Source organism: Meriones unguiculatus, chromosome 1 (assembly GCF_030254825.1).
Source record: "Meriones unguiculatus strain TT.TT164.6M chromosome 1, Bangor_MerUng_6.1, whole genome shotgun sequence".
Classification (NCBI taxonomy): Eukaryota; Metazoa; Chordata; class Mammalia; order Rodentia; family Muridae; genus Meriones; species Meriones unguiculatus.
Window position 1 is genome coordinate 79,577,081 of NC_083349.1, and position 17,014 is coordinate 79,594,094.

Sequence of the window (17,014 nt, forward strand, 5' to 3'; positions counted from 1 at the left end):
GGGTTGATATGCTTTACTACACTAGGTATCGGTTTTCTGTTTTCCACTCAATGTAGTTTAGCAGGCAACACTTTCGTGATTTAGTGTAAAATGTTGTGTTTTGTGTTTCTGTTCTTTCATTGGAAATGGGTTTGTGTGCTCTACTTCACTAGATATCATTTTTCTGTTTTGTCACTCAACCTAGTTGAGCAAGCAACACGTATTTGTTTTAGTTTACAGTACTGTAATTATCTTTTCTGTTCTTCCATTGGAGACACGTTTATGTGCTCTCTCTACTTTGTGAGATATCCGTTTTCTGTTTCCACTTAACCTAGTTTATCAGGCAACAAGTACGTGATTCAGTTTACAACCCTGTGCTTTGCGTTTCTGTCCTTTTGTTGGAAACGGGTTGATGTGCTCTACTACACTAGGTATCACTTTTCTGTTTTCCACTCAACCTAGTTAAGCAAGCGACATGTATGTGTTTTATTTTACAACACTGTACTTAGGTTTTCTGTTTTTCCGTTGGAGACGCGTTTATGTGCTCTTCTCTACTTTGCGAGTTATCAGTTTTCTGTTTCCCATTCAACCTAGTTTAGCAGGCATCACTTATGTGATTTAGTGTAAAGTTTTGTGCTTTTGTGCTTCTGTCCTTTCGTTGGAAACGGGTTTGTGTGCTCTACTGCACTTGATATCATTTTTCTGTTTTCCACTCAACCTAGTTAAGCAGGTGACAAATATGGGGTTTAGTTTACAACACTGTGCTTTTCATTTCTGTGCTTAATCAGGTTTGTGTGCTCTACTGCATGAGATATCAGTTTTCTATTTTCCACTCAATTTAGTTAAACAAGCGACGTGTATGTGATTTACTTTACAACCCTGTTCTTTGCGTTTCTGTTCTTTTGTTGGAAAAGTGTTTGTGTGCTCTACTGCACTAGATATCATTTTTCTGTTTTCCACTCAACCTAGTTAAGCAGGCGACACATATGTGATTTAGTTTACAACACTGTGCTTTGCATTTCTGTGCTTAGGTTGGAAACAGGTTTGTGTGCTCTATGGCATGAGATATCAGTTTTCTGTTTTCCACTCAATGTAGTTAAACAAGCGACAGGTATGTGATTTAGTTTACAACCCTGTTCTTTGTGTTTCTGTTCTTTTGTTGGAAAAGCATTTGTGTGCTCTACTGCACTAGATAACATTTTTCTGTTTGAGCCTCAGTGGAAAGACATGTTTTCACCTTGGCCTTCACCTGGAGTCAGTGATAAGCGCGATGTTTTGCCAAGTCTAGCTCCTTTTGTTTGAGACAGCAAGTGAGATGTCTTGCAAGTTCTCACCTTTTTGTGTGTGTGTGAGGATCACACAGACAGGTGGTAAAGAAGTTTGACTTCTCCATGAACCCATTCATTGTACTGAGGTGCTATTGCTCTGATTTAAAAAGGGATTATTGGAATAAACCCAGGTGACTAGTTTTCTATGGGAAACCCTTCCAGACAGATCCCATATATAGTGTGTTGGTTTATTAATTTTCTTTCAGTCCTCACTCCCAACTCAAGAACTGTTTGACTCTGCTAGTGAGCTCTAGCAGTCTTCCAAACCCATTTATGCATATATGGTCCTGTCTTGTCTTAGATAGAGTTAGGACTGAGAGACTATTGGCCTTTAGACACAGAGGACTTTCAGTTTGAAACAATATTATTTCACAATCAGACAGACATGTAGGCCTAACCTCTTCGTTTTTAACATCATACTTTTACTTTGTGTAGCTTAGATTTCATAATGAACAACTTAAAGCAAGAAAGAACTTGTACTGTGGGGTCAGAAACAACTGAATTCATGAGATAGACCTCTTCTACAGCTGTGTGATCTTTAGGAAGAAAAGTGGTATTGTCACAGGCTGGTAAAAGAATGAAATAGAAATAGAAATGGTGTACACGTTGGCTAGCATGGTGCTTTAGATTGAACAGGCACTGAAGGCAAGTTTGCTATTTTCTTCTTCCTCTCCATCCTACCAGAGCAATTTCATGTTAAATAAAAGGGACAGAATGCTGAAAATATGAAGCAGGCAAACACACTCCAAGGCTGTTTGCATTTGTGAACAAATGTGGAAGATTGTAATTTAGTAAAGATTGTGCTCTTTGTCTGCCATAATGAAACACCAGAAACAAGTCTTGATGTTTGTTAGAAATCATGTGGGATGAGAGTTACACGGCGGGTTCACAAATCACGCTACACATCTCCACCCCCTATCTCAAGCTGTACTACAGAGCAATAGTAATAAAAACTGCATGGTATTGGCATAGAAACAGACTGGTGGAACAATGGAACTGAATAGAAGACCCAAAAATAAACCCACCCACCTATGAATACTCGATTTTTGACAAAGAAGCCAAAACCATTCAATGAAAAAAGACAGCATCTTCAACAAATGGTGATGGTCCAATTGAATGTCTACATGCAGAAAAATGAAAATAGATCCATACTTATCACTCTGTACAAAACTAAAGTCCAACTGGATCAAAAATCTCAACATAAAACCAGATACTAAATCGCTTAGAAGAAAAAGTGGGTAAGACATTGGAATTCATTGGCACAGGAGACAACTTCCTGAACAGAACACCAACAGCACAGGCTCTAAGAGAAACAATCAATAAATGGGACCTCATGAAACTGAAAAGCTTCTGTAAAGCAAAGGACATAGTCATCAAAACAAAATGACAGCCTACAGACTGGGAAAGGATCTTCACCAACCCTATATCTGACAGAGGACTGATACCCAGAATATAAAAAGAACTAAAGAAGTTAAAAAAGCAGCAAATTGAGCAATCTAATTAAAAAATGGGGTACAGAGCTAAACAAAGAATTCTCAGTAGAGGAATACAAAATGGCAGAGAAACACTTAAAGAAATGTTCAACATCCTTAGCCATCAGAGAGATGCAAATCAAAAAGACCCTGAGATTTCACCTGACACCCACCAAAATGACTTAGATAAAAAAACTCAAGTGACAACACATCATGGAGAGGTTGTAGAGAAAGGGGAACCCTCCTCCATTGTTGGTGGGAATGCAAACTTGTACAACCACTTTGGAAATCAATCTGGAGCTTTCTCAGATAATTAGGAATAGTGCTTTCTCAAGATCCAGCTATATCCTCCTAGGCATATATCCAAAAGATACACAAGTACACAAAAAGGACATTTGCTCAACCATGTTTGTAGCACCTTTATTTGTAATAGCTAGAACCTGGAAACAACCCAGACATCCCTCAGTTGAGGAATGGATACAGAAATTGTGGTACTTTTATACAATGGAATACTACTCAGCAATTAAAAATGAGGAAATCATGAAATTTGCAGGCAAATGGTGGGACCTAGAAATTATCATCCTGAGTGAGGTATCTCAAAAACAGAAAGACACACATGGTATATACTCACTTATATAGACCTATAAGATAAGGTAAACATACTGAAAACTGTACACCTAAAGAAGATAAACAAGAAAGAGGACCCAGAGTATGATGATCAATCCTCACTTAAAAAGACAAATGGGATGGACATTGATTGTAGGAGCAAACAAGTAACAGGACAGGAGCTTACCACAGAGGGCCTTTGAAAGACTCTATCTAACACTTAAAACAGATATTAAGATTCATAACCAAACCTTCGGCAGAGTGCAGAGAATCAAAAACAAAGGGGGGGGTTAGTTAATATGACCTGGAGAGGACAAGAGTTCCACAAGGACCAAATATATCTGGGCACAGGGGTCTTTTATGAGACTGTTTCTCCAAACAAGGACCATGTATGGATGCAACCTAGAACCTCTGCTCAGATGTAGCCCTTGGTAGCTCAGTATCCAATGGGTACCCTAATAAGGGGAACAGGGACTGTTTCTGACATGAACTCAATGGTGGGCTCTTTGACCCCCCCCCCACTTCCCATGGAGGAGCAACCCACAGAGGAGGACTTTGCAGCCAGTCCTGAAGACACATGATAAACAAGTATCAGATGAAAGAGGAGGAGGACCTCCCCTATCAGTGGACTTGGAAAGGGGCAGGGAGGAGATGAGGGAAGGAGGGTGGGATTGGGAGGGAAAGAAGGAGCGGGATACAGCAGGGATACAAAGTTAACAAACTGTGACTAATATTTAAAACATAAAAAAAAAAATGGAGAAAAAAAAACAGGCCAAGCAACTGGTTCCACGTGGGAGGTTTTAAACCACAAACACCTGTTTTCTCAGGGTGCAATTCTTTTTTGAAGGCTGGAAGTGCCAGATTAAGGGGCTAGCCAGTTGTTCCCAGCAAGGGCTCTTTTCTTAGTTTGCAGATGATGTCATTCTCTCTATGCCTTTGCATGGCAAACAAACAAACCGGGACAGAGCGAGAAAGAGGGGAGGGAGGAGAGACAGATAAAGCAGAGAGACAGAGTGAGGCAGAGAGACAGACAGAGAGATGAGGAGGGAGGGAGATGGAGGATGGTAGGGTAGGGTAGGGGGGTAGAGGCTGGGGTAAGGATGGTGATAAAAAGTCCGACTTCAGAAAGGCTCCAAAGGTGTCTTGTTGCAGAGCCAGAACTGAGGAGGCTCTTCTATGTCAGGATAAGTTGCTCACACCCCAGTGTAAAGAGTGGACTGAGAGTGACTCTGGTCAGACAGGGATCTTGGAGAGTGAGTTGGAAGTTGACTTGGGAACACAAATGTAACAATTGCATGAATGGAAATCAAATATTACTTCATTTCTAAGATGGGCTTGTAGATCTTAGATTTAGTTGTTGTCCATATATGGGTTCTCAAATTCTACCTCATTTGAGTCCTTGAGACTTGGCCTGACCTACAATACCACACACAACTAAGTAGATATGGGGAAGAAGGCCACTACAGACTTCTCAAAAGGCAGGCAGGGTCCCTCACATGAAGCCAAGGCAAAATCAGGAACCTACCCCCACCCAGCCCCATTTTGGGGTAAGCAGACCAAAGAAAGAAAGAGAAGGGGAGTAGTCACTTGTGTCCAGTTTATTTTCATTTTAAAACCAAGTTTATTGGTATACAACATATATAACAAAGCACATTGACTTTAAGTTTTGTGTCCTGATGAATGAATACTCCTATAGCTATTCTCACAATCGCAATATGGACGTCTTCCATAATCTCTGTATGTTCTCTCTGCCTCTCAGAGCTAAATCCCTCTGCAAACTCTAGTCCTCAAAGTCACACATTTGCTTTCTTTCCTTGTAGGGTAGTTCTACCTGCTCCAGTTTTTCATATGAATAAAACCCCTGTGTTTGGCTCCTCTCAGTGGCATAAGACACTTGTACCAAGAGTTCGTACTTACTGTTGATTGATTCATGGTCTAAAAGTGGCACACATTTTTAAAATTTGTCTAGCCACTCATCTATTATAAGCATTTGAAGTATTTGAAATTTTTTTTTCCGTTATGAAGTTCCTTTAATGTCGAAGCTAATTCATTTCTATTCCTCCAAATGAGGCAGGCCAACAATGTGATTCTAACAAGTGATGGTGCTATTCTAGGGGACACCTGGAGTTGATGGCTTTGCAGCATCCTTGAGGAAACAGGAGATGATGTGTCCATGGTGTGGGGCTGTACTCATCCCAAACATCATTTGTACATAACTCTATTCACCCTTCAGACAAATATAAGCTTTACTAAGATGGCACCTGATACCATAATTCACTTCTTTTGACTATAAAACTTAAAAATTTATAGTACTTTAGGAAGCACTCTCACACTAATTTGAAGTCAATCCTTGCCTCCATATCCTTCAGCCCCAGACATCAATCTACCTCAGGTTTTCACTGGTGTGCCTTTTTTTTTTTTTTTTACATTTCAAGTAAATTAGAACAGTAGACTTTGTGCCTGATTTTTAAAATTTGATGTTTTGGGGGAGCCTTCACATTTTTGTATACATCAATCCTTTATATAACTTGCCAAGAAGTATTTCCTCTGACTGTGTAGCTAGCTATACCATGTATTCATATGATATACTCATTTTGTTAAGCTGTTCATCTGCTCATGGCCACTGGGGTCATTTTCTAGCTGTTGTGATTGATGTTTTCTGAACACATATGTGCAAGTCTGTGGCTAGCTGGAGGTTTTCATTTTTTTTTTGAGTTTAGACTTATGGGTCTCAGTAAATTTATGTTCAATATTTACAGAAATTTCTAAATTATTTTTCAATGTGGCTGTACCATTTTATATTTCTACCAGAAATATATGAGGGCCTGTTCTCTCTAGACTCATTTTATGTGGGGAATATAAGAGAATTTGAGATCCACCCTTGGGCTGTCTTGAAGAATCTATTTAAAATACGGTTCCTTGACTAGAGGATAAGCTTGTCAACATCAGTTACTGCTTTTGCTACACATTAATCATCTGGGACTGTTTCTAGTGATGGTCAAGCCACAGTTCAAATAATGAAAATAAGAGAGTTTGTGGGCCTGGGTGAGTAGGCATTGGACTTTTAATAGGTGATTTCAATGATCCAGCTGATAATGTCTGATGAAAAAAAAGCTCTCTTTGTTGCTAAGTCATTCACTGAGATAATAAGCCACACACTTAGAGCTGAGGAAAGACACTGTCTACAGGACCCACTTAGAGCCACAGAAGGAACAAAAGCGGTGGCTTTTAAATTATCCTCATATAATTTTGTTGCTATTATTTCAACCATTTGACTATGAAGTGGAGGACAGCTGATAACTGAAGGTGTATGGAGACTAATGCAAAACTCTGTTTGTTTCTGAGACACTTGAACTATTTGAATGTCAGTAGATAGCCAGAAAATCAGGGGCATGGATGACTGAGGGGTGGCATCTGTCAGGGAGGAGGCATCCAGACCCAGGTAAAAACACCCTGCTTTCATTCTTGCAATGATCTTTCACCTCAACACAGCTCTCCTGCTTTGCAGTGACAACCAGCTCCTGTTAACTGGTCTTCCAAAGAGGGCCTTGCTGTTGCCAGCTTTATCCCCTTGCTTTTCTATTGTTTTTCCTTTCACCTTTCAGCTCACATTTCTTTCCTTGGGGCCACTTTCCTGACCACCATGTCCAAGCAGGATAGAACTATCATTTGTTCATGATTTCCCTTTCAACCTCTCACATTAAATAAGGATTTGTGCCCATCCTGGCAGTCATCTGATTATACCTGTCTGCATACACTAGGCTCCAGGCCCCATGGGAGCAGGATTCACACCTGGTTTTGTTTATGTTTCTTCCTGGCTTTAAGCAAGTGCTCAGATTATTTTGTTCCATTGTTAGGACCCACAGGATTAAAGTAGAAAGGCATATTAGATGCTATCGGCCCCATCATTGTCTCACTGAGCAAACAGGTGTGGAATGGTGAGAGGAGGTATTCCTTCAGGGTCACACAGCTATATGATGGTGGAGCTGGAATATGATCCTTACTTCTCTCTGGGCCACTGATCTTTGCACCCCATTGAGTATTTGTTCAGTACAAATACTGCAATCATGGTCTCTGCTTTTCCTTCTCCTTCTCGTAAGTAAATCATATGAGCTGTGAGTGGTATTTAAACTACTTTTGTGTATGTTCTGTTCAATAACAAAATATCAAGCGATTGGTGGCAGACAAAAATAGTATCCTGAAAGAAAGGAGATGAAGCCATTTTAAGGACTCCCTTCCCTTATCATCATACAAACACATATCCCTGACAAATATGGCCAGTGGGCTGCAGGCAACTCTTTCTCTGACCCACCTAGACCCAATCAAGAAAGAAACTATGCAAAAGGCTCACATACCTCACGCTTACATTCCAGAAATTGTGAACTAACTAGGAAGCGATGCAATCCCATTTCCCTAGGGGGAGAAGGTGATCATTTTCTACATCACCAGGTTACCGTTTAATTATGCAAAGAGAGAAGGCATGTTTTTTTCTGTGCAGAATAAAACACATGTGCCCTCTGTTGGTCAACTGCAGAAATGTCTCAAGTGGGAGAGATTCATTCTGTGGGTGAGAATCTGAGTTCCTAGACTCCCCTCACCTCAAAAGCCATTAAACCCAACTAAACAAGACAGTTTATAGATAACAAATCTTTTTGAGGTCACGATTATGTTGTCACAGAGCCATGCCATGATGTAGAGTGAGGCTGAGGTTTGTTACTCTGGCCCATTGTGAGGAGGAAGAAAAGAGGGTCCCAGCGAGCAGCCAACACACCATCTATGGGAGGAATACTGAGCTCTGCTGGCATCTTCAGTTCACTTTTATAACATGTTAGTTAAATCTGAGAAGGCAAGGCAGGTAGGTCTCGTGGGTGTAGTGCTGGGACCAGGGGCAGCTGACAGGATGTGGATACTTGTGTGCCTTGGGCTGTTATACATAGTTATACAGCTTGGGGACAGAAGAAAGAAAGTGAAGAGAAGGAAGTGAATGATGTATTTGTAACATGTATAAGTATTCAAACTCCCTCATCAAGCAGCCATGTTAAGAAATACAAACTGACGGTGGCTGAGGAGGGAGAAGGTCTGTGATGGTGGAATGGACTAGTCATCACAGATGGGGCAATTGAGCTTTTTTTGTAGAAAAAAACCACAGAACTTGATTTCTTCTGTTTTCAAAAGACTGGTGTTATCCCTTCCTGCTTAGCTAGTCCCTAACCTTTCATTAAAATGTTCTTGATTGTGTTATCTTAGTAATATCTGTTTAGTTTTGTGATGTCCCAAGACTTTTAAAAATGAATCAAAAAGTCAAAATTTCTTCAAAATCTTTGGAAGTACAGGTTTGAAGAAGCTAAAACTCAATAGATCATGACTGTTTAATAGTAACTTTTGGATGGAAATCAAGTGGCATGTTCCTGCCCTGCCACACAGATCATTACACCTGGACATTCATGCTTCACTTAGAACATGATCAAGTACAAAAGAGGGAGGGACTTTAAGAGCATTTAATTTTTAATTTTTAGTGCAAAATGTGTAGTAATCTACAGAAATGACTTCTTCATGCACAGAGAAATTTAGCATCCGTGACTGTGGACAAGCAGAAACTGCACATTAATTTATTTTTCTCTGAAAACTTTGACAAATTGAAAAAAAATAAAACTTTTGTCTTTGTGCTTTCTGATGGCAAAGCAAGCCTGTCTTATTATTTCATATTTCCAATAGATAGACTGGTTTGTGGAGAGTAAATATGAAGGCATGAGAATATTTAGAGTCACCTCATTTGGTGATCACTTTAAAACAAGCTTTACCTGTATACATCAAAGATGCCAGGTGACAAATCCTGCAAAACACTAAGGATTCCAGCCAGAAACAGGTTGAAACAATGGGTAAAAAAGTTTACTATTTCAGTTTCACAGCAAAAAGAAGGGTGAAAAAAAATCACAGAAGGAATTTGGATGTTTTCTGCTCCCACACACTGCATTAGTTAATGAGCTTACTTCTCACAGCAGAACATAAACATTGCTTGCATATTTATTTGCACGTAACACCTATAAGCATATAGCTTCTACACTTTAAGTATATTTACAAATTCAACAGAATATCTACATATAAAAAGCTTTACTTAAAATTAAACTTGATGCAAGTTATGAGAAACCAATTTATTGGCAAATGAAATTGAGCATTCCTTCAACCATAGGTTGTCATAGATTTTTAAACAGAAGGTAAGCCATTTCATACACATTGTCTACGGCTATGATAGGACATATGTATTTATTCCTTAGACTGTAGGTGTAATCCCTTTAACTGCTGGCTTAAGTAAGCGCTTGTCAGACTTCTCAGATGAGTTGTAATTTGGATACACATAGTGAATAATTTAGTGCTATTGGCATGCTGTTGTATGCTTTTACTTCTGCAATCATTTCTTTTTCTATCCAGTTCCAACCATAGCATTTTTCTTTTTCAGTATGACTTGTTTGACTAGAAACCACAAAAGACCACAAAATTACCCAATGGCATTGACTCCAGCCAATGACAAAGGTTTGTGCTTGATGCTTAAAAGGGAAAGCCCCTTCAGATAAACATGCTTTTATTTTCACAATTTTCAGCATTTTGGTGATAATTATCTCTGTCTTTGAAGAGTTGTCTCCAACAACAACAGTGGCACACGATGGAGCTGCCCAAACCACCCAATACATAGTGCAGGAGTCAGGGAATACTTATTATCTGAAGGCACTGCGTGTGTCTTGCCCTGCATTTTCTGGACTAAAATTTGAAATTTCACTTGAGAGCTTTGTCTTCAACTTTTTCAGTATGGCACAAATGCCAGAAGGTGTCACAATACACAATGTTTATGCCCCCAAAGGACTGACCACAGAGACAGTGTAAGAAGCAGAAACCTGCTGCTGCAACACCGGAAGTCAAGAAGCCTAGGAAGTAACAGGAGCAAAGAACAGGTGCCAGAGTCTCAGTGAGCATTAGCAGAGGCAGCTGTCATGACTAACTCATGTAGCAAGTATATACTGTACATACTGTTCCTAAACAGTCTCCCCAAAAGACTAACAACAGCTAGACATAGTCACGAGTTCCACAACAACGTCCACAGAGACACTGAAGCTCTAGAGAACACTACAGTAACACTCTCCACAATGACAACGGAATTCATATTTAGGGTTCAGCTGAAGAGTGTCAACAAAGTACCCACCACGTCGCAATCATATACACAGGGGTGTCCTCTATGTAGCATGTTTCATGCATCTTATTGAACTGTATCCCGCACAGGGAATAATGTGATCTATTGATGATGTTGTATTTTTCTTTTAATCAGTTCTTTTAATCAGTTTCTTTTAATCAGTTTTTCTTTTAATTAGAAAATTGAGAAAACCGACTTTGAACAAAAAGTGTGCACTTTGCACCCCAGGTCATAATAATGTATCATTTGATTGAGTTATGTTCTTGATCTGTTCTCATAATACTCACATACAGCAGAAAACATTCTTTCTACCCATATGTGCATAGTATGAGAGGGATGACAAATACTGAGGAAACACATTCCAGAGAAATGGGACACTCTGTGCTTCAAGACTTAAACAAAGGAGTTCATGGCATTGACAGGAGAAGGAGCCTCTGAGCTTTCATTTCCTTCTGCTGGTTCTTTCTCTTTCTTACCACTGTATTGTCCAATAAAGGAGCCATCCTCATTGAATTGACCATTCACCCCTTCTCCATAGTCAACAAGGCTGTCATCACTATCTTCTTTTTTCACAGTCCTGTCTGAAGGTGTTCGACTTCCTTTTTTTAAAGGCTTGTGATCTTCTGCATCACTGGAAAAAAAAAGTGTGTGTTGGGGGGGACATTTTGGTAAGACTGGCATCTAGGTAAAGTGCCTTTTTACAGACCATGCATGCAAATTATGAAAAAGCATATGGAGTCCCCGAGCTGCTGCGGCCAAATCTAACCACCAGGTGGATTCCTGTGACTAGGTTGGTGTTGGAATGGAAATTGGAAATAGTTGGTTCATGATCTGCAGCAGAGTGGATGGCTTTCTGAGTGTGCATGCTAAGTTAAATGAGAGATTTTGACACCAATCCAAGAACAATTACAAGCACGGTGGGGGAGGCTGAAGATAGCTGAAAACTATCACTGATTCAATTCAAAGGAGCAAGGTGGAGCTCAGGGCAGCAGGGAGTTAGTATATTAACAGTGGAATATCTCTGATTCCTTGGATGTGAATGGAGCATGGTTTTGGTTACATATGAAATACGAATTGTTTTTCCTGAGCCAGAAGGAGGAGCAAAATCCTACAGTTCAAATAATTTTGTTATTGAGTGCAGGCCAGATTTGTAAACTTCTGCCTTACCTTTCAAAAGACCTAGAAATCCATTAAAAGGAGGCAGAGGAAACAAATGAGAATAGCCTAAGAGGAAAAGCACAGTCCTGATACTGATAGGTCAGAGGATTACTTTTCTCCTAAAAAATTTTTGGTCAATGAGTAAAGATTTATTAATTTGGAAAGAGAAACACTTTACCTTAAAAGCAATATATTTGAACTATAAATGGCATGCCCCCAAGCCGTAAAGGGGGTGCTTCCAAACTCACAAAAGCAAATATTTCCTGTCTTCTGCTTAACCTGTTTCTCACCTCTCCTCTGTGCTGTGCACACATGGAGGGGATCCAAGGCATGCACTTTCCCAGAGCATTATAGGAGTCTTATTATTACTTTGCTTATCTTTTTGTTGAACCCTTAAGCACACCTTCTGAAAGCAAAAGAATATTTATTGTGTTTAATAATGTCCTCTAACATGGTCACATAGGTCATTGAATTTAAGATCATTCACTAACATGGTCACATCCTTAGGTATACTGACTGACTCCTTAACAGGTAGTTGGGGAAAGAACAGCAAAAAATTATTTAGTAGTAACAACCTTCGGTAAAAATAAGAATGACATATAATACTTGAACAAAATGCCTTGATGTACTTGATGTGACAAAGGGGTCATCATAAGTGCAGTGTTTTAACAGTGATTGGTGCTAAGATCACTATGGACAATACTGTTGGTTTTTTTTTTTCTAGTCAAGCTACAAATACTTAAAGATAAATACATCTGTCTCTTTCAGTGATACTTTCTACTAGATATCTCTTATTTTTCTCTCCAAGAAGAACTTGTCAAAACTTCATGTGCTATCAAAAATGACCTGTTCAGATAATATACAAGTACACATTGCAATTTGAGCAATCTATAGAACTTGGTGAAATCATAGATTATTGGGGGGAACATACAAAGGTCATAACACCAAAAGAACCCAACCTATTATAAAAACATCTTATACAACATCTTTGAGATTTAGGTGTGAACTTCCACACTTTGCTTGAATACATATAATATTTATTTCCCTGAAAAGTCCAATAATAAGCAGAATTTTGCCACCTGAGTTCCACTTATTATTACATCATAGATCATGTTCATTATGGCATTTGTTTGATCCATTCATTAATCCAGTCTTCCCTTCATCTAATGTTTAGTGAGTGCCTACTCTAAAGCAGATGGCATTCTAGGCACTGGGGACATAGTAACATGCAACACAGACTAAAATGCCAATTTTATATCCAGTGAACTAAAATGCAGTTAACAACTAACATGGTACAGAAAATTATTTCCTTCAGGCATTCAGGGCTGCAGAGAATCTGAGTAAAGAGGATAGAAGGTGCTATAGAAGAAGGTTGTGTTGACATATGATGTCCAGGGAAGGACTTGTTTAAAAATATCATCTGATCAAAGATCTAAGGGTAAAGCAGTCATGAAGATGACTAGAGAAAGAGCAATCATAGCAAAAGCAACAAGCAGGACAAATGTTCCAAGGCAGGGGCAGTCCTGCCTTGGAATATTTTAGAAACAGCAAGGTGCTTTCTGTGGCTGGAATTGAAGGAGTGAGTAAGAAAGAGTAATAGGAAGTGGCAATTGTAGGTCATGGCTATATGGACACTGAAGAACCTCTGTTTAAGAGACAGAAGGCCTGGGGGTTATTTCCATGAGGGAGCACTGTGGCCTGACCTATATTACCCTAAAATCACAACTCTGCTATCAAATGTTGACAGTAGCCTGCCCCTGGGAGGAGGGGTTGGTAAACCTGGGAAAACTTGAGCCATACCTATTTGTGATTTATTTATTGCCTATGTCTCATTTTTTTCAGAATCACAGAGTTCCAGCTAAGAATATGAGGGCTGCAAAGTCTAAAATATTTACAAGGGGCTCTTGATAAGTGTGAGTCTGCAAAGCTCTGCACTAGAGTCAGAAGATCACTTCCATCATTGAGGAGAGAGATGGCTGTAGTTTGGACTGGAATAGAATTTTGAAGAGGTTTATACAAAATGCTCAGATTATAGTCATATTCTTGAAAGTAGAACAAAAAGGACTTTCTAATGGATTGGTTAGGGTGTAACAGGGAAGATTATAGCACCAGGATTCCTGAATTTTCCCTTTTCACCAAGCAGCAGAGCATGCTCAGGTGAAGATCTGAAGTTAGGTTTGGGCACATTAAAGTTTGTACCTGTCATAAGCACCACTTCTATAATAATGTTATGAGACTTTTATGACAATTACATGCAAAATCAACAAAAATGACACTAAAAGGTAAAGCTATAGGCTAGTACAACTCATAAACATAGACAAAGAAACCTGAACCCATAGCAAGCCTAATGTAGCCAATTACTGAAGAGATAATATATCCAAGTTGGATCAAGTTTAAGAATGCAACTATGATTTAGTATGAAAATACAATAAATAAAATTTACAATTTGTACTTTTGTAGAAAGAAAAAAACTATGATCATCACAGTAGAGTTAAAAAAATTGATAGAGTTCAACACTGGTTCATGAGAAAAACTAATATGCTAGAAAAAGGAAGTGTTTTCATTAATCTGGTTAAGGATCCCTACATGAAAACTATAGTGAAAAGAATCTTTGATGGGCAATGTTGAAGTGTTCTGCTTATAACAAGCAGTAATGGTAAGGACAGCTATTGTCTCTTCTTCCTTTCCCTCTTCCCTTTTCTCATCCTCTCTGTCCTCTTCCTCTTCTGTTCGTAAAGAGAGTTCTATGTAGCCCAAGCTTGCCTAACACTCCCAAATTTTCTATGTAGCTGAAGATGACCTTGAAGTTCTCATCTTTCTGCCAGATGCTAGGAGTACAGATATGAGCTACCACAGCTACTACTGAAAACTCCCAGGGAGTACCAAGAAAGATGATGAGAAAATGACACTTTTCACACACCCACCAAGTCATTGTCATGTCTCTGTATGCCACACTAGATTATAAACTCCCAATGAGGGACTAACGTCTATCGTGTTTAGTATTCCTAAGGTCTGATATAGAGTAGGCACTCAATAAACATCTGTTGGATAAATTCATATTAAAATTACAATAGAAGAGATATTAAAAATATGCATTCCTTCTTAATTTTATAATGGCAGGGAAAGCATCTTTTTTTGGTTTTGTTATTTTTTTTTCCCCCACACTGAGAGGGAGTTCATCTCTTTCCTGGCAGTGCTCAGTTCACACCCATGAAATAAAATAAAAATGAGCAACAGCAAGTAAATCTAGTAATTACATTTTATTTTCCTGCATCCTACCAGGACCTAACCACACAACAGTGTTATTAACAACCATGCACCCATACTTTATGCTGGCACAGTTCATCATTATTTATTTTGCTTATGACCAGTTCATATTTGTAAGCACAATAAGCCTGAAGTATGTAACAAATGCAACACTGCTTTGCATCAGCTAAGCTTTGAACAAAGGATAGCAAGCTGTCAACAGAGCTACGGCCACATGAATGACAAGATTCCCATGGCAAAATCCTCTATTTGAGCGGCAGATCACAGTTCACATAGCACAGGCATATGGTTCATAACCTAGGCTCACTCTTGTTTTCGAGAGAACACAGCTAAATAATAAGGAAATACTTACATAGTTGCTGCACTGTTTCTTTGATTTTTCTATATGCTAGTAAGGAGGCAGATCCTACTGTCTGTATAATTAAAGAGAAATAAAGAAAGCTGCAGGCTTCTGGGATAGCGTAGCTACTTAGGGGTGGGTGCTGGAGTAAGGGTATAGGGATATATAAGAAATCAAATTTGGCCATTATATAAGTTCTATCCCTCTTTGCACTATGACATTTTTGTCTGGCTTAGAGCCAACAAGGTAGAATTATTCCATCCTCAGGCTGGAGATTGTGCAAATCACAAATGCAATTAATTTAGAGTTCCACAATAGTCCTAATTGTGTGTCAGTATGAGACCAACATTATAGTTCATTTTCAGAATGCAGGAGACTATGAATCAGTAAGTTAGACAGAGCTAAAAGCTTCTACAAGGTGCAAAGTAGAGAAAGGACCCCGGTGATTTAGTGAAGAGACTAATACTCAAATGTGCCAATATAACAAAAAACTCCATAAATAAAGTTGGAACTGTTTTCATTAATTATGACTCTCAGATTAAAAAAAATCCTAAATGGAAAGAACCAAAGGGAATAATCCAGAAGTGTCTGAAAAATCTGAGGACAAGATCACATCAGCAAAATAAATGTCCAGGAATTTGGGAGATGTGATCGCCCATGAAGAACCTTCCTCAAAAACTTTAAACTTCACTCAAAATCACACCACTGAATTGTACTTTGAGTTGAAGACACCCATCAGAACTTTATTTCCTTTGGCCCAGGATCAATGCCATTACATGTGTGACAAGTTTTTTATCTTTGTGCCAATTGGGCCTATATTCAATAGGGCCAAATGGAAAATTTCTATCTTGAGAAACTTTGGCAAAAGCCAAAGACAGCCAACTGAAAACGCTCCACAGACACAGCACACACATGAATTAATTAATGCTAAGACAAAGAAATGTGAGCCGGTAGATCTAAACCAAATAGTGACTATGACGATAAGAGCCAGACATTTGCTATGTACTGCTCTGAAGAGAGAATCATTCTCGAAGTTGTTGAGTCACTCACACAGAGCACAGAACTAGAAAAGAAACCTCCAAAGATATTCTGATGCCTGAAACTCTGTCCTGATGATAAAAATTGAGACCTATAAATATGAAGCATCATAAAGGAATCAAAGGTAATGGCTGAGTTGAAAAAAAAAAACATTAATAGCCTTTTGATTCCAAGCTAGGTTATAAAACACAATCAAGGTTTAGTGGTAGTGTTAGCATAGCTACCCAAAGTTACATTGTTCTGGATTCTGGCTTCAAATAGATATAATAGCAAACTGATATTCTGAGGACCTTGAGGTGAGCAGTACATTGCCATATTCGTTTAAGCATGATAAGAATATGAATCCATCACAATATGGAGAATGTATGAAGTGCAATGGCTTATTTCTAATTCATGCAAATAAATATCTTTCCAGGCTATACTGAAGATGTAGCTTCATATCAAAAACAAGGGAATGGTGTGCATATTCTGTATGAGGTCACAGCCATGAGAGCTTTACAAGGGTGTCCTTTAGTTAGTATCAGCTCACCTGTGTATGGGAGAAACAGGTAGAAAAGTGAGTTATACCAGTGAAGACTGCTACTCCTCCATGCTGTAATGCAGCTGCTTGGGGAGGCTCTTGTGCACTATGTAAAACTGGCCA

The 17,014-nt window shown here is 39.0% G+C and overlaps 1 protein-coding gene across 39 annotated transcripts in view; it reads right to left on the reverse strand.

Annotated features, from left to right (window-relative positions):
• Positions 1–17,014, reverse strand: part of Nrcam (neuronal cell adhesion molecule) — a 509,489-nt gene that overhangs the window by 39,797 nt on the left and 452,678 nt on the right. For 37 of the 39 annotated variants that reach the window (XM_060392124.1, XM_060391962.1, XM_060392120.1 and 34 more), the window contains one exon: positions 5,303–11,199. In XM_060392124.1, coding sequence (XP_060248107.1) covers positions 10,962–11,199 — 238 coding nt within the window. In that variant the 3' untranslated portion in view covers positions 5,303–10,961. Of the gene's footprint in view, positions 1–5,302; positions 11,200–15,345; positions 15,407–17,014 lie in introns of those variants that run through there. The other 2 variants (XR_009594569.1, XM_060392024.1) reach the window with 2 other exon arrangements.